At 34.6% G+C, this 19,923-nt stretch overlaps 3 protein-coding genes across 3 annotated transcripts; 1 reads left to right on the forward strand and 2 right to left on the reverse strand.

Annotated features, from left to right (window-relative positions):
* The first annotated feature begins 8,040 nt into the window (after nucleotides 1-8,040).
* LOC110733628 lies at nucleotides 8,041-8,874 on the forward strand. Its single transcript, XM_021913698.1, has one exon. The coding sequence runs from the start codon at nucleotides 8,250-8,252 to the stop codon at nucleotides 8,691-8,693; it is 444 nt and encodes a 147-aa protein (XP_021769390.1). The 5' UTR covers nucleotides 8,041-8,249; the 3' UTR covers nucleotides 8,694-8,874.
* Nucleotides 8,875-9,628: 754 nt separating this feature from the next.
* On the reverse strand, nucleotides 9,629-13,624 carry LOC110733627 (protein MEMO1-like). The gene is made up of 8 exons (XM_021913697.1): nucleotides 13,428-13,624; nucleotides 12,107-12,191; nucleotides 11,945-12,013; nucleotides 11,593-11,705; nucleotides 10,712-10,823; nucleotides 10,484-10,627; nucleotides 10,189-10,363; nucleotides 9,629-9,991 (listed from the first exon to the last, which is right to left on the reverse strand). Exons 1-8 carry the CDS (start codon nucleotides 13,477-13,479, stop codon nucleotides 9,866-9,868), a joined length of 876 nt encoding a protein of 291 aa, XP_021769389.1. The 5' UTR covers nucleotides 13,480-13,624; the 3' UTR covers nucleotides 9,629-9,865.
* A 1,023-nt stretch (nucleotides 13,625-14,647) lies between these two features.
* Nucleotides 14,648-18,397, reverse strand: LOC110733629 (protein PHOX4-like). The gene is made up of 3 exons (XM_021913699.1): nucleotides 15,809-18,397; nucleotides 15,434-15,671; nucleotides 14,648-15,076 (listed from the first exon to the last, which is right to left on the reverse strand). Exons 1-2 carry the CDS (start codon nucleotides 17,892-17,894, stop codon nucleotides 15,523-15,525), a joined length of 2,235 nt encoding a protein of 744 aa, XP_021769391.1. The 5' UTR covers nucleotides 17,895-18,397; the 3' UTR covers nucleotides 14,648-15,076; nucleotides 15,434-15,522.
* Nucleotides 18,398-19,923: the final 1,526 nt, after the last annotated feature.

The following is a 19,923-nucleotide window of genomic DNA, read 5'->3' on the forward strand; positions in this document are numbered from 1 at the left end:
ATCGCTTTTATAACACCCCATTTGTATCGCTTATATACACCAAACAAGACATACTCCATACGAATTGATAAAAAAAAGCATGATGAAGAAACGGGGAAGAGTATATATTATTGCTAAAAACATGAAGTGGTACACTAAAAAAAGTAATTATTTTCTAAAATTGGTAACATCACATGGGTTAATACATGAACACTTCAATATTTTTTTTTTCTACATTCGTAACAAGCTTAATCCTCGAATTTGAACAAAGGCTACCCAACATTTTTCAGAATCCTCAACCCTTGAAAGAAAATTGAAAAGGAATAAAAAAAAAGTGTTAAAGGGGGTTTCGCTATTAAGCTCCTTTCCTCTTCTTAGATGGTGGCTCCTCTCCCTCTTCTTCTTCATCTTCTTCTTCTTCCTCCTCTTCTTCCTCGTTGTCATCTCCACCATCCTCGTCATCATCGTCGTCATCGTCATCGTCATCATCTTCCTCCTCCTCGTCATCATCATCTTCTCCCTCCCCTTCAACTCCTTCTCCATTGGCCTCTGGCTCTTCCTCGGCATCACCTTCCTCATCGTTCACCTCCTCGCCTTCGTCCTCACCACCTTCTTCACCACCAGCCTTTTCATCACCTTCAGCTTCGTCGTCATCGTCATCATCATCTTCTTCGTCTGCATCTTTATTCTCTGAATCAGGTTTTTCAGTATGGTGGAACTCAGATAATGGAAGCCTGCAAAGACATTAATATTCCAGTTATATGAACTTGCCGCCTCAAAATGACAATAGTTTTAACTTTTAATCCCAAAGGGTTACTGACCAATTGAACAAAGCAGGTTCCTGTGGCAGCACAATACCACCTTGTGGCAAAGATCCTAACTGAAACAAACCAAGTGGCCAAGGATGAATGTCAGCTGAGAAATATTAAAACACGGTAATAACTCTCAAAGATAGACAAGAATAATCAGACAACAATAAGAAGACTCAAGATTAGCTAGGATTTGATGAAATTAAATTACAAGTAGCATCACTTCAAGCAGGACCAACATTGAATCAGATATTCTCAGGCGAAATTCTCTTTTGATCAAAACATCTGGGCCAATGTATCCTAGTATTAGGTTATCAGATTAAAAAAACTACTTACTCCGTGATTAAATTGCCTAGGTTTGCCAATCAATCAAAGCAAAATCCAGCAGTTCAATTACTTGTGCAACCAGTGTCATCTGGCACTATGATTTTATCCCTACGTCTGGATTGGCTTCACTCGTTGATTGCCATAAATTTGTTCTATGGAAAAGCCTCGTGTGGATCCAAACTCCACATTTAACCCAAAGAAACAGATATGGGAAGCCCTTAAATTGAGATTTGAGGATGCTATTGTAAGCATACGTATCTTAGCTTTAATAAAGATCATATCCCAAAAATCAATCTCTTGATCAATCAATTTTCACAAAAAGTAAGAGAAAAAGTCCTTTATTGACATTGGCTTGGCTGCAAACCAAGGGAAGTCATGTCAATTCAAATTCACATCACATCAGATGATAAACAAGCAGTGACAGTACCATCGCTGATTCACTATAACAGGGATCACAAATCTTCTCATTAATATATCATTATAACTCTAATGGGCTTGACAAAACTGCAAAAGTACATCTTGGAATCTTCAGCGGGGAAATCATCAGTTTACATGTTCCACTCTTCCACATAACCACCCATAAGCCTTTTTCCACAGCAATTCTCCTTATACATGCCAGATACTCCACTAATATAAGGGTAGTATTTACGAAGTTTTGGATAACTAATAACGCCAGATAACCTAAAAAGACATATCATAGAATGAGGATAGGAGTGTCGAAGTCAAATTTGGGTTGGATAGCCAGCACATTAGACAAGGCAACCCACACAATATGGGAGGAAGGCAAACTACATTGAATTATGGAGACAGCAGGTTTATTCAACAGGAACAACAAGGGGAGTGCGTAGCAGAAGAAATCAATGGGAAAAGGGGGGAAACACTCAGATGAGCTGACAAGTCAAATCCTTACCCAAAGACAACAATGAGTGCTCCCAGCACAAACTGGCCTGAAGCCCTGAACTGGTCAAGTATTGCACAGTGACCATGTTTACCTTTATGCTTGCTCATTAGTTTTACAACTTCAATGGAATTGTCACTTATCTAAGCAGAGCAAACCACCTACATTTTGACTAGATATGCACCCAGGTAGGCAGTTCTACTTCCACACATTACTCAGTGATGGCAATCCTGCATGAATTTTCTGTCAAGCAATCAAGAATAGAAATGATATGAACAGAGATTATTGACCAAGCTCCTTTCTCTATAAGTCCTAAACTAAAACCCTCATCACTGCTAGCAGACTCATGGGGAACCACAAATCTTCCACTTTCATCCTTGAAAATTTAAAGTGGGCTTTAGGCCATCTTTGAGAGACAGTCAGCCCCAGATTATTAAGGCAACAAGGTCTTTCTTAAGTAAAGCAAAAACACAAATTGTTTAATCCCTCTACCACATTTTATTTGTTAGCTTTTAAATTTGAGCTCGCAATATTTCGTCACCAACCTAATTCATCATATAAATGCAATGGATTGAATATATTAAAAAACTTAACAAGCAACCTTTGAAGAGCCATAACCTAGAACTTAAATCTTCACACTCCTACTAAACATAACACAGCATGACTTTCTGCTTGTGTACCTAACATAAGGAAACAATAATTTATATTTGTAGATACTCTACGACAGAGTGTGTCCAAACACCCAATAGGCCAACATAAATATTCTTCTTTGTACAGCGAAAAGCTAGAGAGTATACAGAATTAACAAAATCACAACATCAAAGGCAAATGACCTTTCAAAAATGAACCCATGATAAATATCAGCCCATAATTACTTAGCCCCTAAAACCTAAGTGATAATCCTCAAAGACTCAATTCAGCTCAAATCAACTTGCATTTACTCTCATAAACAAAAGCCACTACTACATAGTTCCTACTTCTAGCCTGCTTGATGATAGCTCAACAAACAAAAGGAAGCACAAAATACATTTATTTGAGAACCCATTATATCGTTTGTCTTTTTACACCAAGATACCACTGAAAAACAATGACCTTCCCTCAGTGTTACTACTTCAAAAATCCATAGTACCAAACTAAACCACCATTTATTATCTTGAGTTCGTCAGTATTTACAGGAAGCTTCCACCTTATTACCTTAGCTTACAAAGATACATATTTCCCTTCTGCTACAAGTCTTATGAAAACAAAATTCTAAATCAATATTCGGCAAACTCTTACCAGCCTAGCAGAACTCAATTTTATAAAGCACCTCAAATTAGTTCAGCAAAAAATATCAATTCAGTGGCTCAAACAACCTACAGGCTACAACAAACCGCAAAGCCGCTATACTTTCAGGCACCAATGATCAATCACAACCCCACGAAAACCACTTTTACTGCAACATAAACTAACCTAAAGCCCCACTTTTTATATAGAAATTCTTAAATAACCCAAGAAAGCACTTTTTAATTAACATTCTCCTTCCAACTATCAACAAATCCTGAATACAGGCCAACATTGCCAGAAATGTTAGGGTCAATCACAGGAGGCAGGACTAAAATGCTTAAATTATCACTATTTGGTCATGAATTAATTTCATCTTCCTTCCAATATAACAAATTTAATTAATCCAAACAAAAACCTCAAATATGTTACATAATATCCACAAATATCATGAATTCCCCAAAGTTTGAAATTTTTTGGCTGGTAAGTTACAGTTCTTTAACTCAGATCTACACTCAAATATTACAATTAAAATACCCAAATTTCCTTCAAAATTTATTAAAAGGAAAAAAAAAATCAAAAAAGGAACATAAAAAATAAATAAAACAAAATAATTCTAATTCTTACAATATACACATATGATTATAAAAATAAAAAAAAAATAAAAATAAAAAAAAAATTAATAAAACCCAATTGAAATTGAAGTAAGCAGGAGCCAGAAACTTCACTAATTTAAGGAAAAAGTAGTGAATTTTACGCTTAATTATACCCAAAATTAGCAAAAAAATAAAAATTTCTAAATTAAGCTAAAAGCGAAGTGAAAAGAAGTGAGGAGAGAGAAAGAAATTATATACCACCGCAAGGGCAAAGGAGAGAGACTGAACAGCAACAGTAGCAACAGTCTCAAGCACAAAACTCCGCAAAACGGCATCGTTTGAGCTCGCCATCATCTCCATTGCAAATTTTCTAAGAAAACTGGAAAATTGAAAGAAAGAGAGAGAAAGGAAAGTGATGGAGAAAGAGAGAGAAAGAAGAAAGTTGGAAGAATTGATTCTTTCTTAATTTAATTTGTAAAACCCTAAAAATAGCGGAATCATATGAAGGAAAAACACAAAAGGGGTAAAATTGAGGGGTTTTCAGTTTTTTTTTATTTAACTTTTTATCTAAACTAATCTAATACTTGTACTGTATTTAAGTTACTTGTACAAGTGTTAATTAATTCAGTTGACTTTGACCTATATCTTTACTTTCAAGTGTTTAAATTACTCTTTAATACTGGTAGTACTTTAATACGAGTATTATTTTATATTTTGTACGAGTATTATTTTACAGTACTTGTTAATGTTGCAATCAACTAGAATGAAAGATGTTTTTGTAAAGGTTGGAGTGAAAAGAGTTGTGTGTGAGAAGATTGAGAAGACAAACCTGCTTAATTTGTATTACTCCGTAATTCATAAGGAGTATAAACATAACATGAAATCTTGCATAATTTTAAAATTAACCATGAGTACCTATAACAAAATTTTGTTGTCAATGAATTGAATTAATGATTAATCTATAATTTGTAAGCTATGTAAAGAACTCCTCATGTTTTTTTGATGCAAAAAAACTCCTCAATTGTAACTCATATATAGTGGCAGTAAAATTTTAACATTATATCTAACAATAAATCTTATTCAAGACTATTTATAAACCTACTTTATTATATTAGTCAAATACAAGAAGTTTCCATTATAATTGTAATTTGTCACAAGTTTATAATAAAAGTATATTAGATTTTTATAGGTCATCTTAGTTTAATTAAATTTTAAAAGAAAATGCCTCTACAAGTTGCTGACATAAACATTGTTTTTTTAAGTGGTAGAATAACAGAGAAAGTGAAGTGAATTAAGGCCGTGGGATTGATTTCAACGGCTACGATGGGATATGATAAATTGATGGTGAAGTACGGAGTATTAAATTGATAGTAGGTAAAAATGTGAGCGTGTGACATGTAAGAGAATTCTTAGGAAGAGTCACATGTCATAGGGGCCCACCTACATTTGTTCTTACGAGTAGTAAAGTTTTTTATTTTGTCTTTTAAATAAATATTTGTCCCTTTTATCAATTACAACCTCATTTATGCAACGGTACTCTACTACTCCGTAACGGTTATGACATTAAAATACGGAGTACACCGTGCATCTAATTGTACGGAGTATTATTATACTTCCTCCCGTTCCAAAATATATGACATTGTGTTGCAAATAATATGAAACGGAGATAGTTTAGCTTGAGAGTTTATTCTTCTAAATGGTCATGGAATGAAACCTCTCGTGAGTTTGTATAATACGGCGAACTCTGTTGCCCACTTGTCCATATCTAACATTATATTCTCTATTTTAACAACATAACGCTTGATCAGGTTTTTATAATTTAAGCGATGTGCTCCACATTCCTTTAATTATAAACAATATGTTCATTCATGCACCTCATCTACTCGCATTTTAATACTCCCACCTTTAGAGCATCTATGCTTTTTAATATTCAATTACTTTCAACTAAAGTTATTAGTGGTTATAACAAACACAATCTTCCCATACCTACAATGGGACAATGTATCAATAACACAGGATTTAATGTTTGAGCACATTAACAAAACAAACTTCAAGAAATACAATTTAGACTTTGGACTACAATTTTGCACTAAAATTTTCAGATCAAAATGTATTTGGAGCAAGCCATTCAACCACAATCTACCAACTTTTATCTAGCAATATCAAAGTAAAAATTCAATTGTTGTAATTGGTTGACAAAGTAAGCAATTTCCCTCAAACATTAATGAGTTTCTCTCCTAAATTGGAGTCTGATTTAGTTGGGAGTTTTGAATTAATTTTTTTGCATTAAATTTCTGTACTTGTTATTGTTTGCCTAGAATTATGATCTGGGTTTTGCTTCAATTTACTGTCTAAATGCAGAAATCATAATTAGGTACTAATGTAGTTTAATGGTCTAATTACTTGAATTATTTGCCCTTTAGGACAGCTTAAAACTCTTGGTTCAAGATGTATCGAAAATCAATGGAACCATAAGATTTTATTGATTATTAATGTTACATAGTGACAATAGTTTGTGTATAGTTGCTAATTTGGGAAAGTGTTGTTTATTAACTATTATTAAGTGTTAATCATGACATTGAAAGTAAAACTGATTGATTTAATATATTACTACTACTGTAGCAGGTGGCTTGTTAAGGGTTTTAATCACTGCATTATTGTTCTCATACTTAATATAAATTTCATAAATGTACTAGTACTGAGTTTGTGGGAGATTTTGTATCAAGCAAGAAAGAGTTCCCTGATCATACTAATACTGGATTTTAATTTGGCAGTAGTCACCTCTATTGGGTTTGTGGCACCATATTGGTCAAGCCTTGGGGATGTAGCAGACTACAGAAAGGTTCTGTAATCTGTATTGCTTATAGGATGTCGATTTTGGGTGCAGGGTAAGGACAGACTACAGACGCGGATTTTGACTGCTTTAAAATTCACAGAAGTGGGTTTATCCTGAAGGCTAAAGCTAAATGTATAGCAAAGTATGGTTTATTTTGATGAAGCTAGTAAGGCCCTCATAGTGTTTTTAGCCAGTGAAACTGTGATGATACTCCTAGCTTAATTAGAATTCTCTGTTCCTAACATTTAAGAGACCAATTCAGAAAATCTAGTGTAATGCTTAGGAAATCGCCCCTGAGCAATTATCGAAAAAGTGAAATCTGTTTCTTACTGGCTTGTGTATGAAAAATGTAAAGGAAGTTTAACAAGAAATGTAGGAAAAGAGGGGCATACGCTTCCTATGATCTTGGATATTTTATTTCTAAGCATAAACTTTGATCACTTCACTTGGCTCAATGAGAGTTGTGCCTTTAATTTTTGCTTAGTTCTTTGCATATGTGTTTAACACATACAATTCACTCAGCTGGGGATGTATGATGATCTGTGGGATTGACGTTCAAGATCCAATCGGATAGATTGTGGGTATGTCGTGCAATGCAATAAAATAGATTTCATTAAGGTATCTCAGTCTTTCACTAGAATGTTCAATGAGTAATTCAGTGGTAAGATCTTTGACATCCAACTTAAAGTGCCAACTCATGAAGGTGGATAGTAACACTGAGATGTATGTGAAAATGATTGTCTGCAGAAAGGGGGGAAGGAATTAGAAAACGTAGGCTGGATAGAAGCTGCTTGTTTGATGTCTTACTCGTCATGAATGTTTCTTATACTAGGAAGTGAGTACTGAACATGATACCTTAAATCTGGCGCGTACATGCAATTTTGAAAAGATGCAGTAGTTGATGAACACTTATGCTTGATCAGAGCTCGGAAACTGTACTGTTAATGTTCTGCATTAAGTAATATATACACTGATATTATGAACTGTTTGTTGTATGCTAGTATGATGGTATCCATTATTTCTCCGGTTCTAATTTTTGTAAAATAAAGCAAAACAATCTTACAGAACCCCCACCCTTCTAAAAAAAGCCGAAAAAAGTGAGAAAACGATTGCATTAGAGGTATCAAAACTTAGAAAGGTGCATGATACCTAATTTATAGCTGATGAGAAATGCAGCTAGTCTCAGATAATGATAGTTAGTAACACCATTACATGATGAAAGGCGACTAATCAGAAAGCATCCAAATCTGTATTTGGTAGAAGGTTTTGTTTTTAGTTTTATAAGGTAATCATATAAACTCTAGATTTCTCTATGGTTATATAAGACAGGAAGCCTACAAAATTGATGGGTTACCTTTCACAAAGGCTAATTACTTGATTTTATTTGCTGTTTAATTAAGTAATACCTACAGAAGGCTTTGCTTAAAACTCTCTTAAACTAACCAATTATCTTTGATTTGTTTCTTGCACTTCTTTATTCATTCTCTTAATCCTGTTATTATCTTCATTTTTCTTTTTTCCTTGAACTGTTATACCACAAAATGGGCAGTGAATACAGTTCCAGAAAACACTTGTATGATATCAGCAAGTCAAAGAGAACCAGAAGAGCGACATTGTATCTGTCTACAGTTGAAGAAGATGTCGTCGCTCCAAATTTTTCAAGAGGTCCCGATCAGAAGAATGAAAGTGATCAAACTCAGACCAGTGAAGGGCAGAAGAATGACCATGTAAAACTCAAGCAGCTCATTAGTGTTGATGGCAAAGCAGACGACACATCTGATGGAAAAGATAAAGGTAGGGCTATACTTGGCCAGTATTTCGCTGATGAGAAGCAACTTCAACTGGTAGTAAAACAGCCTGATGATGGCCGCCAAGGAGTGAAACTCAAAAAATTTGTCAAGCGGTATGTTAAGGCTTTAAGCCAGATGGTTAAATCTAAGCGTAACCAACGCCTAGAGAACCCTGCTATCCGCCTTAGTATGTAAATCAAAAGGCCAAATATCTGAAAATATAATAGCAGATACATAATCTTCCTATTTGAGAGTTAGTTCTCCATCAATATTGTTATGACTTGAATAAAGCAAATTTTGTAATTTCACATGTTGTACCCTTGCACCTGTACTTTGCAGATTCGAGTGCAGATGAAAGTTTCAGCTTGCTACAAAATATTGGTGTAACATAGAATCTCAATTTTAGAGATAACAGAAATTAAGAGCACAGGGTTCTTGAAATTGAATCTTGCACATAAACAGAAATAGGTGTACAGCTACTAGTTCACTTCTTATACTGTCTGAGTACCACTGCAACCGCATAGTGCACACATAAACTTGTAGCTACAATGCCTAACAGCAACACAGAAAATTTACCTTAAAACCTTGAAATTCAATAACCTTAACATTCTGGGGATTCGTTAAATTAATTTTAACGAGTAAAGACGATGATGATGATGGTGTCCGCTGTCAGGGTAGAAGCCCAAGACAAACACTTTTTTTACCTCTGCATCTGTAAAAGTTTGGATCTTGTTTAGGTCTTTTGGTAATTAGATTTAGGTAAATTCTAACACTTGATGTTTAGTGGTTGCAGACTTGCAGTAATTGTTGATTTGTAAAAGGGTGCACAGTTTAAATGTTTATTAGACTTCTCTTGCCCTGAAGCGTTTTCTTAAAAGCATGCACCATTATCAGTATAGAAAATTTTGGACGTTCACATAGTCGGCTATTAATGGTAAATCAATAAATCTTAATTTCTTTCCTCGAGGTTGCGAGCTTCTACCTTGGCTAAACTAGATAGACTACCTTCTTGTTACAGAAACCTATCTACTTCCGTCAAGTCGTTAACAATTAGTCAATGGTAAAAACTAAAATTTGTAAAAAAAAAAAATTAAAAAAAAAAAATATACACCACAAAAAGGAGAAAAATCTAAAGATGAAGAATTGGCAATCGAATTATGAACCAATCTGAGCAAAATGCCTTCAGGACAACTATTTTTGGAGAAAGTTTCATTATTAATGGAGTTTTGAACTACGGTACAAATGGAAAACCAAGTTTTGGCTTTGAAGGATGATAATCAGAAATCAAGTATAGACAGGCAGACAGCCCTTCAAAGCAACTAAAATGTATATAGCAGACTAGCAGGAGATAGATAGTCCTTGAGGTTTCAAGGTTCTACCTTGGCTGCTGCTGAAGCATAGCTTACGCTACTGTCTCTCATGCTCTTGCATTGGCTTGACTGTTCATACCGCAAAAATTTAATCTTTATCTTCGTGGCAGAGTTCATCAACATCTGAAAATATAGAAGATGGAAATTATATGAGAAAGTAAACAGTGAAGCGGTACCTCGAGCATTAAGACTGCCAACTTAGCTGTTATTATAAGAGACGAAAAACAACTTCCACCAAGCTGAAGTAATTAAAGAAGGCAAGTAAACAAGTATATTGGTTCTTAGTTGAATTCAGTAGAATACTCCATAATGGTACTTACATGGAGGAACACACTAATTGGATGACGACCACATATGGTATTATCATATTTGAGTAAATACTGCTTGAATGCATCCGGATCTCCTGTTTCTATAATTTCCATCCCCATACGATCCAATGCTTCAATAGACTTGTGGATGGCTCCATGTTTCTTGTCATAGTAAGTGTAGTTGAAGCTAAAGCAAGGAAGAAACATTAAGGGCTTTTAGTTTTCAGGAACAGAACTAAAAATATACTGAGAAAAATCTGGCATCATATCAGCCAAAGAGAAGTAAGAACTGTGTGAATGGACATACCGAGATCCCCAGTGACAGAAGTCCGAGGATACTGAGAAAAAATTGCTTGTATCATCCACGTATTTAGCTAGCAATCGGCCATACATGGATTCACTTTCAGCACTAACAGCCCCAACTAAAATTGGAACAACTTTTACTGAATGTCTGCAATATTATTAGCAGATGGTGAGGCTCAACAAAGCAGATGGTGTGGTTCATAGAAGAGACTAACATAAACATATTAGTTACCCTTCAAATACTTTAGCAAGATAAGGCAAGTGCATCTCCATGCTGTGCTCAGCCTCATCAACCCGAATATCCATCATTTCAAACTCCCCAGTCGCCTTAAGCTCCTCAATGACTGGTTGAATAATAATAATAATAAAAAAAAATAAAAAAAAATAAAAAAAAGGATACAAGTGAATTCTCTTCACAAAAGCAAATCATGAGGTTTTTCATACAATGAAATTTGTAGAAGTGGGAAATAAATACACGCCGTTCCTTGAAACCATCCCAACGAATCAATTAACCAATGAATACTAAAAAGATGGTGTCAGTGAGCTTTCCTTATTAAAAACTAAGAACCTCTAACAGTTCTACTTACCCCCTCCCCCTTTCTCCACAAACACACACACACCTTTAATATGATTCACAAAATACACGCAAGGGAAGTTTAAACCAACACAATTACCATTCTACTTCTATCAGTCCATGAAAGCAAGTTTCTGTTGCTAAAAGAATCTACAAATTATTCCCATTCCCACCCCCACCCCCCCAAAAAAAAAAAAAAAATGATGATTATAGAGTATTAAATCAATATTTTATATTTTAGGAGATTACACAAGGTAGCATACATTTGATGAAATACTTCCTTTACCAATGGACTTTTCCCTGCTTCCAGAGAGAGCAAATAATAACTAATCTATATGTTCATGAAAAAGTTTTCGAGAAAATCACCCAACACTTTAATGAAAAAAGACACCCTGATAAACAACTTAAAGCAAAGTCTGACAATTGATACCAATTTTTATCACAGTTTCAAGAAGACATTTACTTCAACCAGTTCAATCACACTAGAAGAGACAATGGAATCAGAAAAGAAAGAGAATATACGTAAGGCTTGACCATACCTTCCAAATCAATAGGCAGATCTCCAATAGGAGTCTTGTATACAGTGGCTCTTGAAAGAGCACATTTAGGAGTATAGTAGTGATGTGAGGGACCCAAAAGGAACACCCTTGAACTGGATAAACGCACATTTTTTTTTAAAGTTAATAAGCCGCACATTAAATAGTAAGCCCCCTCACCCTCACCACCACCACCACCACCCCAAAAAAAAAAAGCAGTAATGCATAATAACATAACTAGGCTGTTATTCTCATTAATCTGAAAGATTTATTTCTCTTTTCAGTATAATATAGGTATATAGCATTAAAAAAGAGGTAATGAAACATAACAATTGAGTGTTGAAGAAAAACTCACATGCTTGTGGGGTCTATGTTGCCAAATGCATAAGCTGCAGCACGGCCCGAATATGAATATCCTGCATGCCTGGTCATATGGAAGCAATTCCTAAAGTGAGGATTATGTCCATCACAGTATTTGATGTCATTTAAATGAGGGTGAAACAGGAAAAAGCCTTACGGAGCAATAACACCTCGTACATCAGAAGATTTGCTAAGGCCAGCTTCATTTAGCCACCCTTCAAGTTCTTCAGCTAATTTGCTAGCTGAATAAGAGACATAAAATCTGCTTAGAAAAGACGAACACTTTAAAGACAAAAGGATGTAAAAAAACTTTAAACTGCAAGGAAAAATTATAGAACCAAAAAATTCCAACTGTACAAATTTATTTCATTCTTATAAAAAAAAACTGCCCTACTGATGTTCTGGGAAATAGCACATGCTTAATTATGACGGAAATAACAATGGACGATGAAAAATACCTATGTCATTCATACCCCTCATGTAGAATGGTGTATCCAAGTTACAAGACTTACAACACTAGAAAGGAGGGGTATGTTATCACCCTAGAATAACTAAACTTGACCATCTCCCCGCTAAAAAAAGATGAATGGCTAAGTATACTTCTCTGATAAAGTTTAGACCTATAACTCTATAAACAAATCTCACTAATTACTCCAAACACCTAGAGTTAAACCACCGGCCAAACAAAAAAATTAGTCTATTTGAGAAACACTTTTGTTTAAGCATATCTCCCGAAATATACATACATGTAATGTTATACATTCTATCGCCGCCATTATTTTAAGTTGGACCCATTTACTCCAAGAACATATCTAATTAGAGAAATTAAGCAATATTGAGGAAATTATAGCTATTAGTAAAAGCAGTTCGCGGTGTACCCATGGTCTTTTACTCTATATATGCATGCAAGTATGGAACAAGCAATTAAAGCTGACTCAGTGGACTGGAATCGAAAATTCAACTTAAACTCATCACACAAAAACAACTCAATTGCACTAAAATTTCTCTTAGGTTTAATAACCAAATGTTTATTACAAGCATTTTAAGCATTAAATATGTCCTGCAAATCCAGGACAATCAAAGACAAGCAACAACATTCATAACCCTAAACTTCAATGCAAGCAATCCTAATTCAGCAATTTCAGAACAAAGTTTTTCTTGATTTTCTCAAATGATCCCATACAATCAGTTTTTATACCCTTTATCATATTAAGTTTTCTTTATAATTCAATTGTATGCACTTCGTATCACATCAATTTTCAGATTACATATAGCCAAAACACCCAAAACAAAGAACATCAAATTACTTAAATTCATTGAACCAGATAAATATTTAGTCAAAATCAAGTTTTTACCTTTACTACAGCTTTATAGCATTAGAGTAAAGAAGGGGATATTGTAGAAAATTAATTTTTTTTAAAATAACTAAAAAAATCAAACAACAAAATATGAAAATGAAGAAAAATGAAGAAACATACCATTGTTGGTGTACCAAGAACCAGCGTGAGAAGCTCTTCTTGCTATCTCCATTGCCAAATTCAAGAGGAGAGTGAGAATTTGGGGATGAATCGGATTCAGAAAAAAAGGAAAAAGTAGTGAAGATTACAGATTCTTCTGTTTGGCTTTTTGATTGATTTTAATAGTGATTCCTCTCTACCTATATCGATTCTTCTCTTCAATTTGCGTTTTTGTCCTTTTAACATTTTATTTTATTTTACTTGGTATTTTTTAATGAAAATTGTTATACATAAGCATTGAAAATACTCTTCGAAACTGTTTAAATTTAGAAAATCATGACAAATTTACACTAATTACATTGATTTACGCGTGTTTTTGTCGTGAATTCCTAATTTTATACAATTTCCAAGAGTGTTTTTAATGATTATATATAGCCTTAGGCTATGTATAACATTATCCTTTTTTAATAACTTAAATACGTACTCCGTATTTAAATACATACTCCTTATTTAAATACATACCCCGTATTTAAGAACTTCATATATCTGCAACCTTAAGATTTTAAAATTAAAAAAAAAAAAAAAATTGTTTTGAGAGAGAAATCAACAATTATTATTCGATGGGTTAGGAATTGCTAGAATGAGAAATGATAGAGTGATAAAGCCACTAATGTCTCAACACGTGTCATTGTCAAAATATGAAATAGTTAAAAATAAAAAGAGGAGGGAATTTGAATTTTAATCCAAGATAATGTGTTGGGATATTAGTGGCTTTCTCACTGTCTCATTTCTCATTCTAGCAACTCTCGGTTCCGCTTAACAAAAATTAGTGTTAAGTTTGGTAAAGTTTAGTTAAAGAAAACATAGTAGATTTAGAAATCGCAAATGAGATAATACAATCGAGGAAAACAAGAAAAGGTGGAATTAAATAAAAGTCTAAAGTTATTATAAAAACAAAATTTAAAGAAAACAACTAAGCACTAGGAATATAGTTTGTGACAATTATGAATATATTTTGTGTACCATTAGCTAATTTGATTCGAGTCAGTTCTATAACTTCTATCATAGCTAATCTTAAGCACTAGAAAGTTTTTCCTTTTCTTAATAAATGAAGGTGCCTAGGGTTAAAGTTGATCTTGGAATGAGCCGAACTAGACCTCATGAGACCTATCCACCTAATATGGAATCGAGAATGAATCTTAATCCGAGCCGAATCTAATGATCTAATTGAAATCATAAAATATCAAATAAATAGCATAACATTAAGTGGAACCCTTTCACTTATACATTGTTGCAATACAATTAACGGATCATCTGTAATTGCTATGTAAAACCAGCAATATGACAATGAATGACAAAGAATAACACCAAAACCACTGCCAATATCCTATATGCAAATCTTTCATGAACAACTTTACAAATTACAATCTTGGTAATATGCAAATAAGGCAACAAATCATCTATAAAGCACAAAAAAAAATATCTGTGAAACTCTTCTGTAATCTGTAGTCCTGTGGGGAAACAGCAAGCTTTTGAAGAAAATGAACTGGCACCGCAGCTCGACCACACTCCAATTACAACACCAATGCTATGACAGACGCTTGTATACGCTAATAAGCCAAAAAGCCATGGACATCAACATTATTGTCCCGCTCCTTCAGAATAAAAACCTACAATGACAGTCGTGTGACAATATTGAACAAAACCAAATTGCACATCAGTAAAGCATATATAGTCAGTACGGGAGTCATGTAGAAAAGAGCATTTTAAATGAAAAAAATTTACGGAACTGGATAGTCCAAATGTAGTACAATCAACTATACGTGAAAGTGTTATGATTCGATATCAAAAGCGCCATCAATCAACTTACATCATCAAACAATTTCTTAAAGTTACAATTTAAAAACAAAAAAAAAAAAAAAAAATAGTTTAACATCCTTGGTGAACGAAAGTAACAAACATGGCAAGTTGAAAATGGGAACAGGGGAAGTTCAATAGGGGAGAAAAAAAAACAGTTGAGTTGTTACCTATTCTACTAAGTAACAGCAGTCAGCAATGGGATGCCATGCTGACCTACTTTGCCATATCCAAACATGGCAGATCTTTACCAACACACTCAAAGATGCTCCAAGATGTGATGGATTTTAGGAACTCGCCGGCGAAACAATGGCTCCAATCTGTTAGATGGAACTCCAAGCTGCCACCGTTTTGCATCATACATCTCATTCCATGCCTGAACAATTTCATCAATTTTGAACTCCAGACCTACAGTCATAGCAAAAATATAATTATAGCGTAAGTCTTCATGTTCAAAATAAAAGCTATTGTTATTACAAATCATAGAAATAAAGTAAAATAAGATGCAGTTAATCAAGGAGCAAATATATTCAAGAAGTATATACCTGCTGGTGCAGCTTGGTTCGAGCAATGGTTCTTTAACATAACCGTTATATCTGTATGAGAAGCGCCAGCAAGTTCAAACTTCTCAACTGCAACCTCTAAACATTCCTCCCAAGATGGTAAACCCAACTTGAACTCGACAATAGAGCGCTCGTACAGCAATGTGCCCCATAGAATGTATATTTGTGATCTTAAAATTGAAGCCTGTTCTTTAGCTTCATCAGCAGATAAATCTCTCAGCAAACCATCCAATCCCAATTTCTGCAGCTTAGCCTTGTACTTTTCTTCCTTGGAAAGTCCATTCAAACGTCGCTCCTCCATTTCCTCCCATATCTGCATGCCTGCTTCCATGCTGTCCTCAGCTTTATTATAAAGAAGAAGAATCTCCTGAGTTGCACCGGACTCAAGATCAACCAAGTCCCTTTGAGCATAATGCCAGCAAAGCTTAGCTAGTTCAAACTGCTGCTGCCCAAGGGCAAGGTGACCTTCGTAGAAATCGGGTTTTATCTTAAGAGCTTCTTCGTATTTCGAGCAGGCCTTTGTGTACTCCTTCTTTGCCCACTCAAAGGCTGATTTTATCTGTGACAGCATTGATTCACCAGAAGGATCCTCTGACAAAGATACCTGCTTCCTTGCCTTGGACATATGAACATTGCCCATATTGAACAAGGCCAAAGCTGCCATTTCTTGAAATTTATCAGAAGCGATGTCAAAAAGTTCTTGTGCATCTTCACTTGAAATAGTGTCTTCTATTGCCTCTGAATATATCTTCATTCCAATCTCATGCTGGTCCAAGTATGGATCCGAATCGAACCCAGCATGGTTTTTGAAGAGCTGAGCAAATTGGATAATCCAACTGTCAATAGAAGTTGTATCCTTTTCGCTGTCACAAATTTCTGATTGCTCACTCTTTACAGCATTCCCCTTAACCTTAGAAACTTCCTCACCATCATAAGTAGGTTCTTGGTCAGGGCTAACTTCTGAAATGTATAGCCTGAGAGAGCCTTGTGAATCCCCAGACCCTTCAGCTTTCCTCAATTCTTCTGTAGTAGTTATAGTGACCAAATCACCTTCTGAATCCCTATATTTCACGAGAGAACCCTCCAAATTCGGAAATCGGTCACGGACAACATCCCTCATCAAAAACACATTACAGTTGATAGGTAATTGAGCGTATCTTATATCATCACCATAAACTAACTTGACAGACCTTGAAATAGCTTTTGCTTCCTTAACCATAACTTTCTCTTGAACAACCTCCTTATCCTCAGACTTTGGCACATCCTCCTCAACCTGTTCACGTTTTGACCTAGCATGCACCTTCTTCTCCTTAAATTGCTTACCAATTGACTTATGTCGCACCTTCTTCTCCACAACTTGTTCAGGTTTAGGCTCATCCTCTGCCTTCTTCACCTCAACATGCTCATCTTTAGCATCATCACCTCTCATACTCCTCCTCTTCTTCTTCGACGACTTCTCTTTGGTCAACTTCTTCTCTTTCGCAATCTTGCGAGAAGGTGTACTACTTGGGGAAAGTGTGTGTTCAATAGCAATAGCAATTTCCTTCTCATCCAGCTTAATACCCCTCTCTTCCATGGTCTTCTTCAGGCTATCACTAAGCTCCAACGCGGTCTGGTTATTAGGCTCCATACTCAACACAATACACACATCCCTCCAAGCCAAATCCAGCCTATTGAAACCCTCAAAACACTTGGCCCTCCTTAAAAAAGCTTTGGTATACTTAGGTGCAACCTCTAATGCCAAATTACACTCATTAATCGCTCTCGGGTATTCACCTAAACCCATTTGCATATAACAACCAGCCATATTTGTTCTCAAATTAGCTACATCTATATGATTACTAGGAAGCAATTTAAGGGCCTTTTCAAACTTCAACATAGCCCCTTCATAATCTTGTTTCTGATACAACTTGCTACCCTCTTCCTTAAACTCTTGTGACATATTAATGAAGATTGCTGTATCTTCATCAAATGCTTTTGAGCTTCTATCAGAACCCTTGCTCGGCTTCGCTGCCGAGCCCCCTTGCTTAGGGGTTTCAGGTTTCTTCTTACCAATAGGCTTCCCCATCACTAAACAAATTATTCAACAATTAAAGCAATACCCAATACCCTTATCAAGATTTTAATCAAAACCCAAATCCCAAAATCAATCAAATATGCACAAAAAAAACCAGAAATTTCAAGTTTTGGGGAAAATACCCAAAACCCCAGAATCTCAAACTGCCAAAAATAGCAGAAATTAAACAATAGTAGCAACAAAATTAAAGCTTGAGCTAAATAAACATGAACAATTAGAACAATAGAAACTATAAACAGAAGCTCAAAGCTATAATAACAGATTTCAGGAAGTAATTAAACAGGGGATTTTTGGAGGGAAAAGAGGAGAGAGAATTACAAGTGAGATAACAGAGAAGCAGCCACCACCGGTTTTGCAGAAGGTAGGAGAAGTAGAAGAATTCAATGAAGTGAATAAAATACAGTTATTTTTGTTTAAGACAACAAATAAAAATGAGATTTTTGCTATCTAGGTGGTAGGAAGAAAGTATAAAGAAATGGGAATTTAATTTATTTGAGCAATAAAAGACCAAAACTTGAAGCCACTGTTTTAGGGTTCTTTCTTCCTTCAACAAGAAATGTCAACGAAACTTAACAGTTGGACCCACGCGAATTGTTAATGCGTGTGAAAACTTCATCTCTTTGATTATCGAAAATGGTTAAATTGAATTTCATCAACATCACTAATTTAATGCCTTTTACTGCTTCGATATATGACTAATTTCTATTGCTACTCTCAAATTTCCGATTCTCTATCTTTTGTCAAGCTATGCTTATACGAGTATGTTGCATGTCACATTCACCATTATATTAGCATGCATAGTGCGTAATTCCCTATATTCTCCCTAATTCTTAAGTGAACATATGTTACATTCACCATTATACGGAGTATTATGCATGCAAAGCTTATAATCCCCTATATTCTCTCTATTCCTTAAGTTAAAAAAATTTGGGTATATTATGTGAATAATCCCAACTTTAAATGTTAGTTACTAAAACGATTCCGATTATAATGATAGACTCCAACATACATTGTAAATTTCCTAATGTTTTTACTGTCATTGTTTAGAAATTTAAGTGGCATATACTGGCATCTTAAATGACAGCTTAAATAAACAACATTGGCTATAATAAGTAAGAAGATGTGTCACGCGCCAATCATGCAAACAACCATGAATGATGAAGCCAGAGTATTGGAAGCAACTTACAGCCTAATACTACAACACAATTTCCCCACATTTTATTAAAAATACTACACTTTTGTTGTATTTGGGTTTGGTGTGGGTTTGAAATCCAAATTTCAGCTAAACCTTATTATTTTGGTCCACTAGTACCGACATTATAAATCACTAATGACCCTTATAAAAAGGAGGGATTATAATTATTAATTAATATTATACCTCTGTTTTTCTCTAAGTTATTTACCTTTTGTCTTTTCACAATAAGGAGTATATACAAACTTGATTAAAACCATTGTTTATAATTTATATGAAGACATGAAGTAGATAAAGAAATATACTAATATTGACTAAATTTTTTTATAAGACAAATTTAATTAGGTTAAATGACATTGGATTCTGCATAAGTTATAGTTTTGCAATTTTTTTTTTTTTTTTTTTTTTTTATATATAGACGATTTAAGTTATAAACAATTCGTTTATGTATTCGCAAATATAGCAGTCAGCCAGTCAATTAACAAAAGAGAGTATATATAATTAACGAAATCCCACCACCCTATGACATAAGAAGATAATATATGGTCTTATATTTTGATTTTCTAAGGTTTTATTATGACATATTTGGTGGGTGGTATAGCCCAACTCATAGCTCCACCACAAAGGATATGAAGAATTTTTGGCAAAAAAGTAGGATACCCAAACACCAAGCTGTCTCTATCAATTAGCCTTTGCGTGATTACCTGTTCAAGTATTGCCCATTTCCTAATTATTTTATGCTGTCGTTCTCACTTTATGTTGGAAAGATCTTGGCTTTTTCTTTTTAATTAAGTTTTCCAAGGATTAATCAAGAGTATTAGGTTTCTT

This window comes from Chenopodium quinoa, unplaced genomic scaffold (genome assembly GCF_001683475.1).
Source record: "Chenopodium quinoa cultivar QQ74 unplaced genomic scaffold, ASM168347v1, whole genome shotgun sequence".
Taxonomy (NCBI): domain Eukaryota; kingdom Viridiplantae; phylum Streptophyta; class Magnoliopsida; order Caryophyllales; family Amaranthaceae; genus Chenopodium; species Chenopodium quinoa.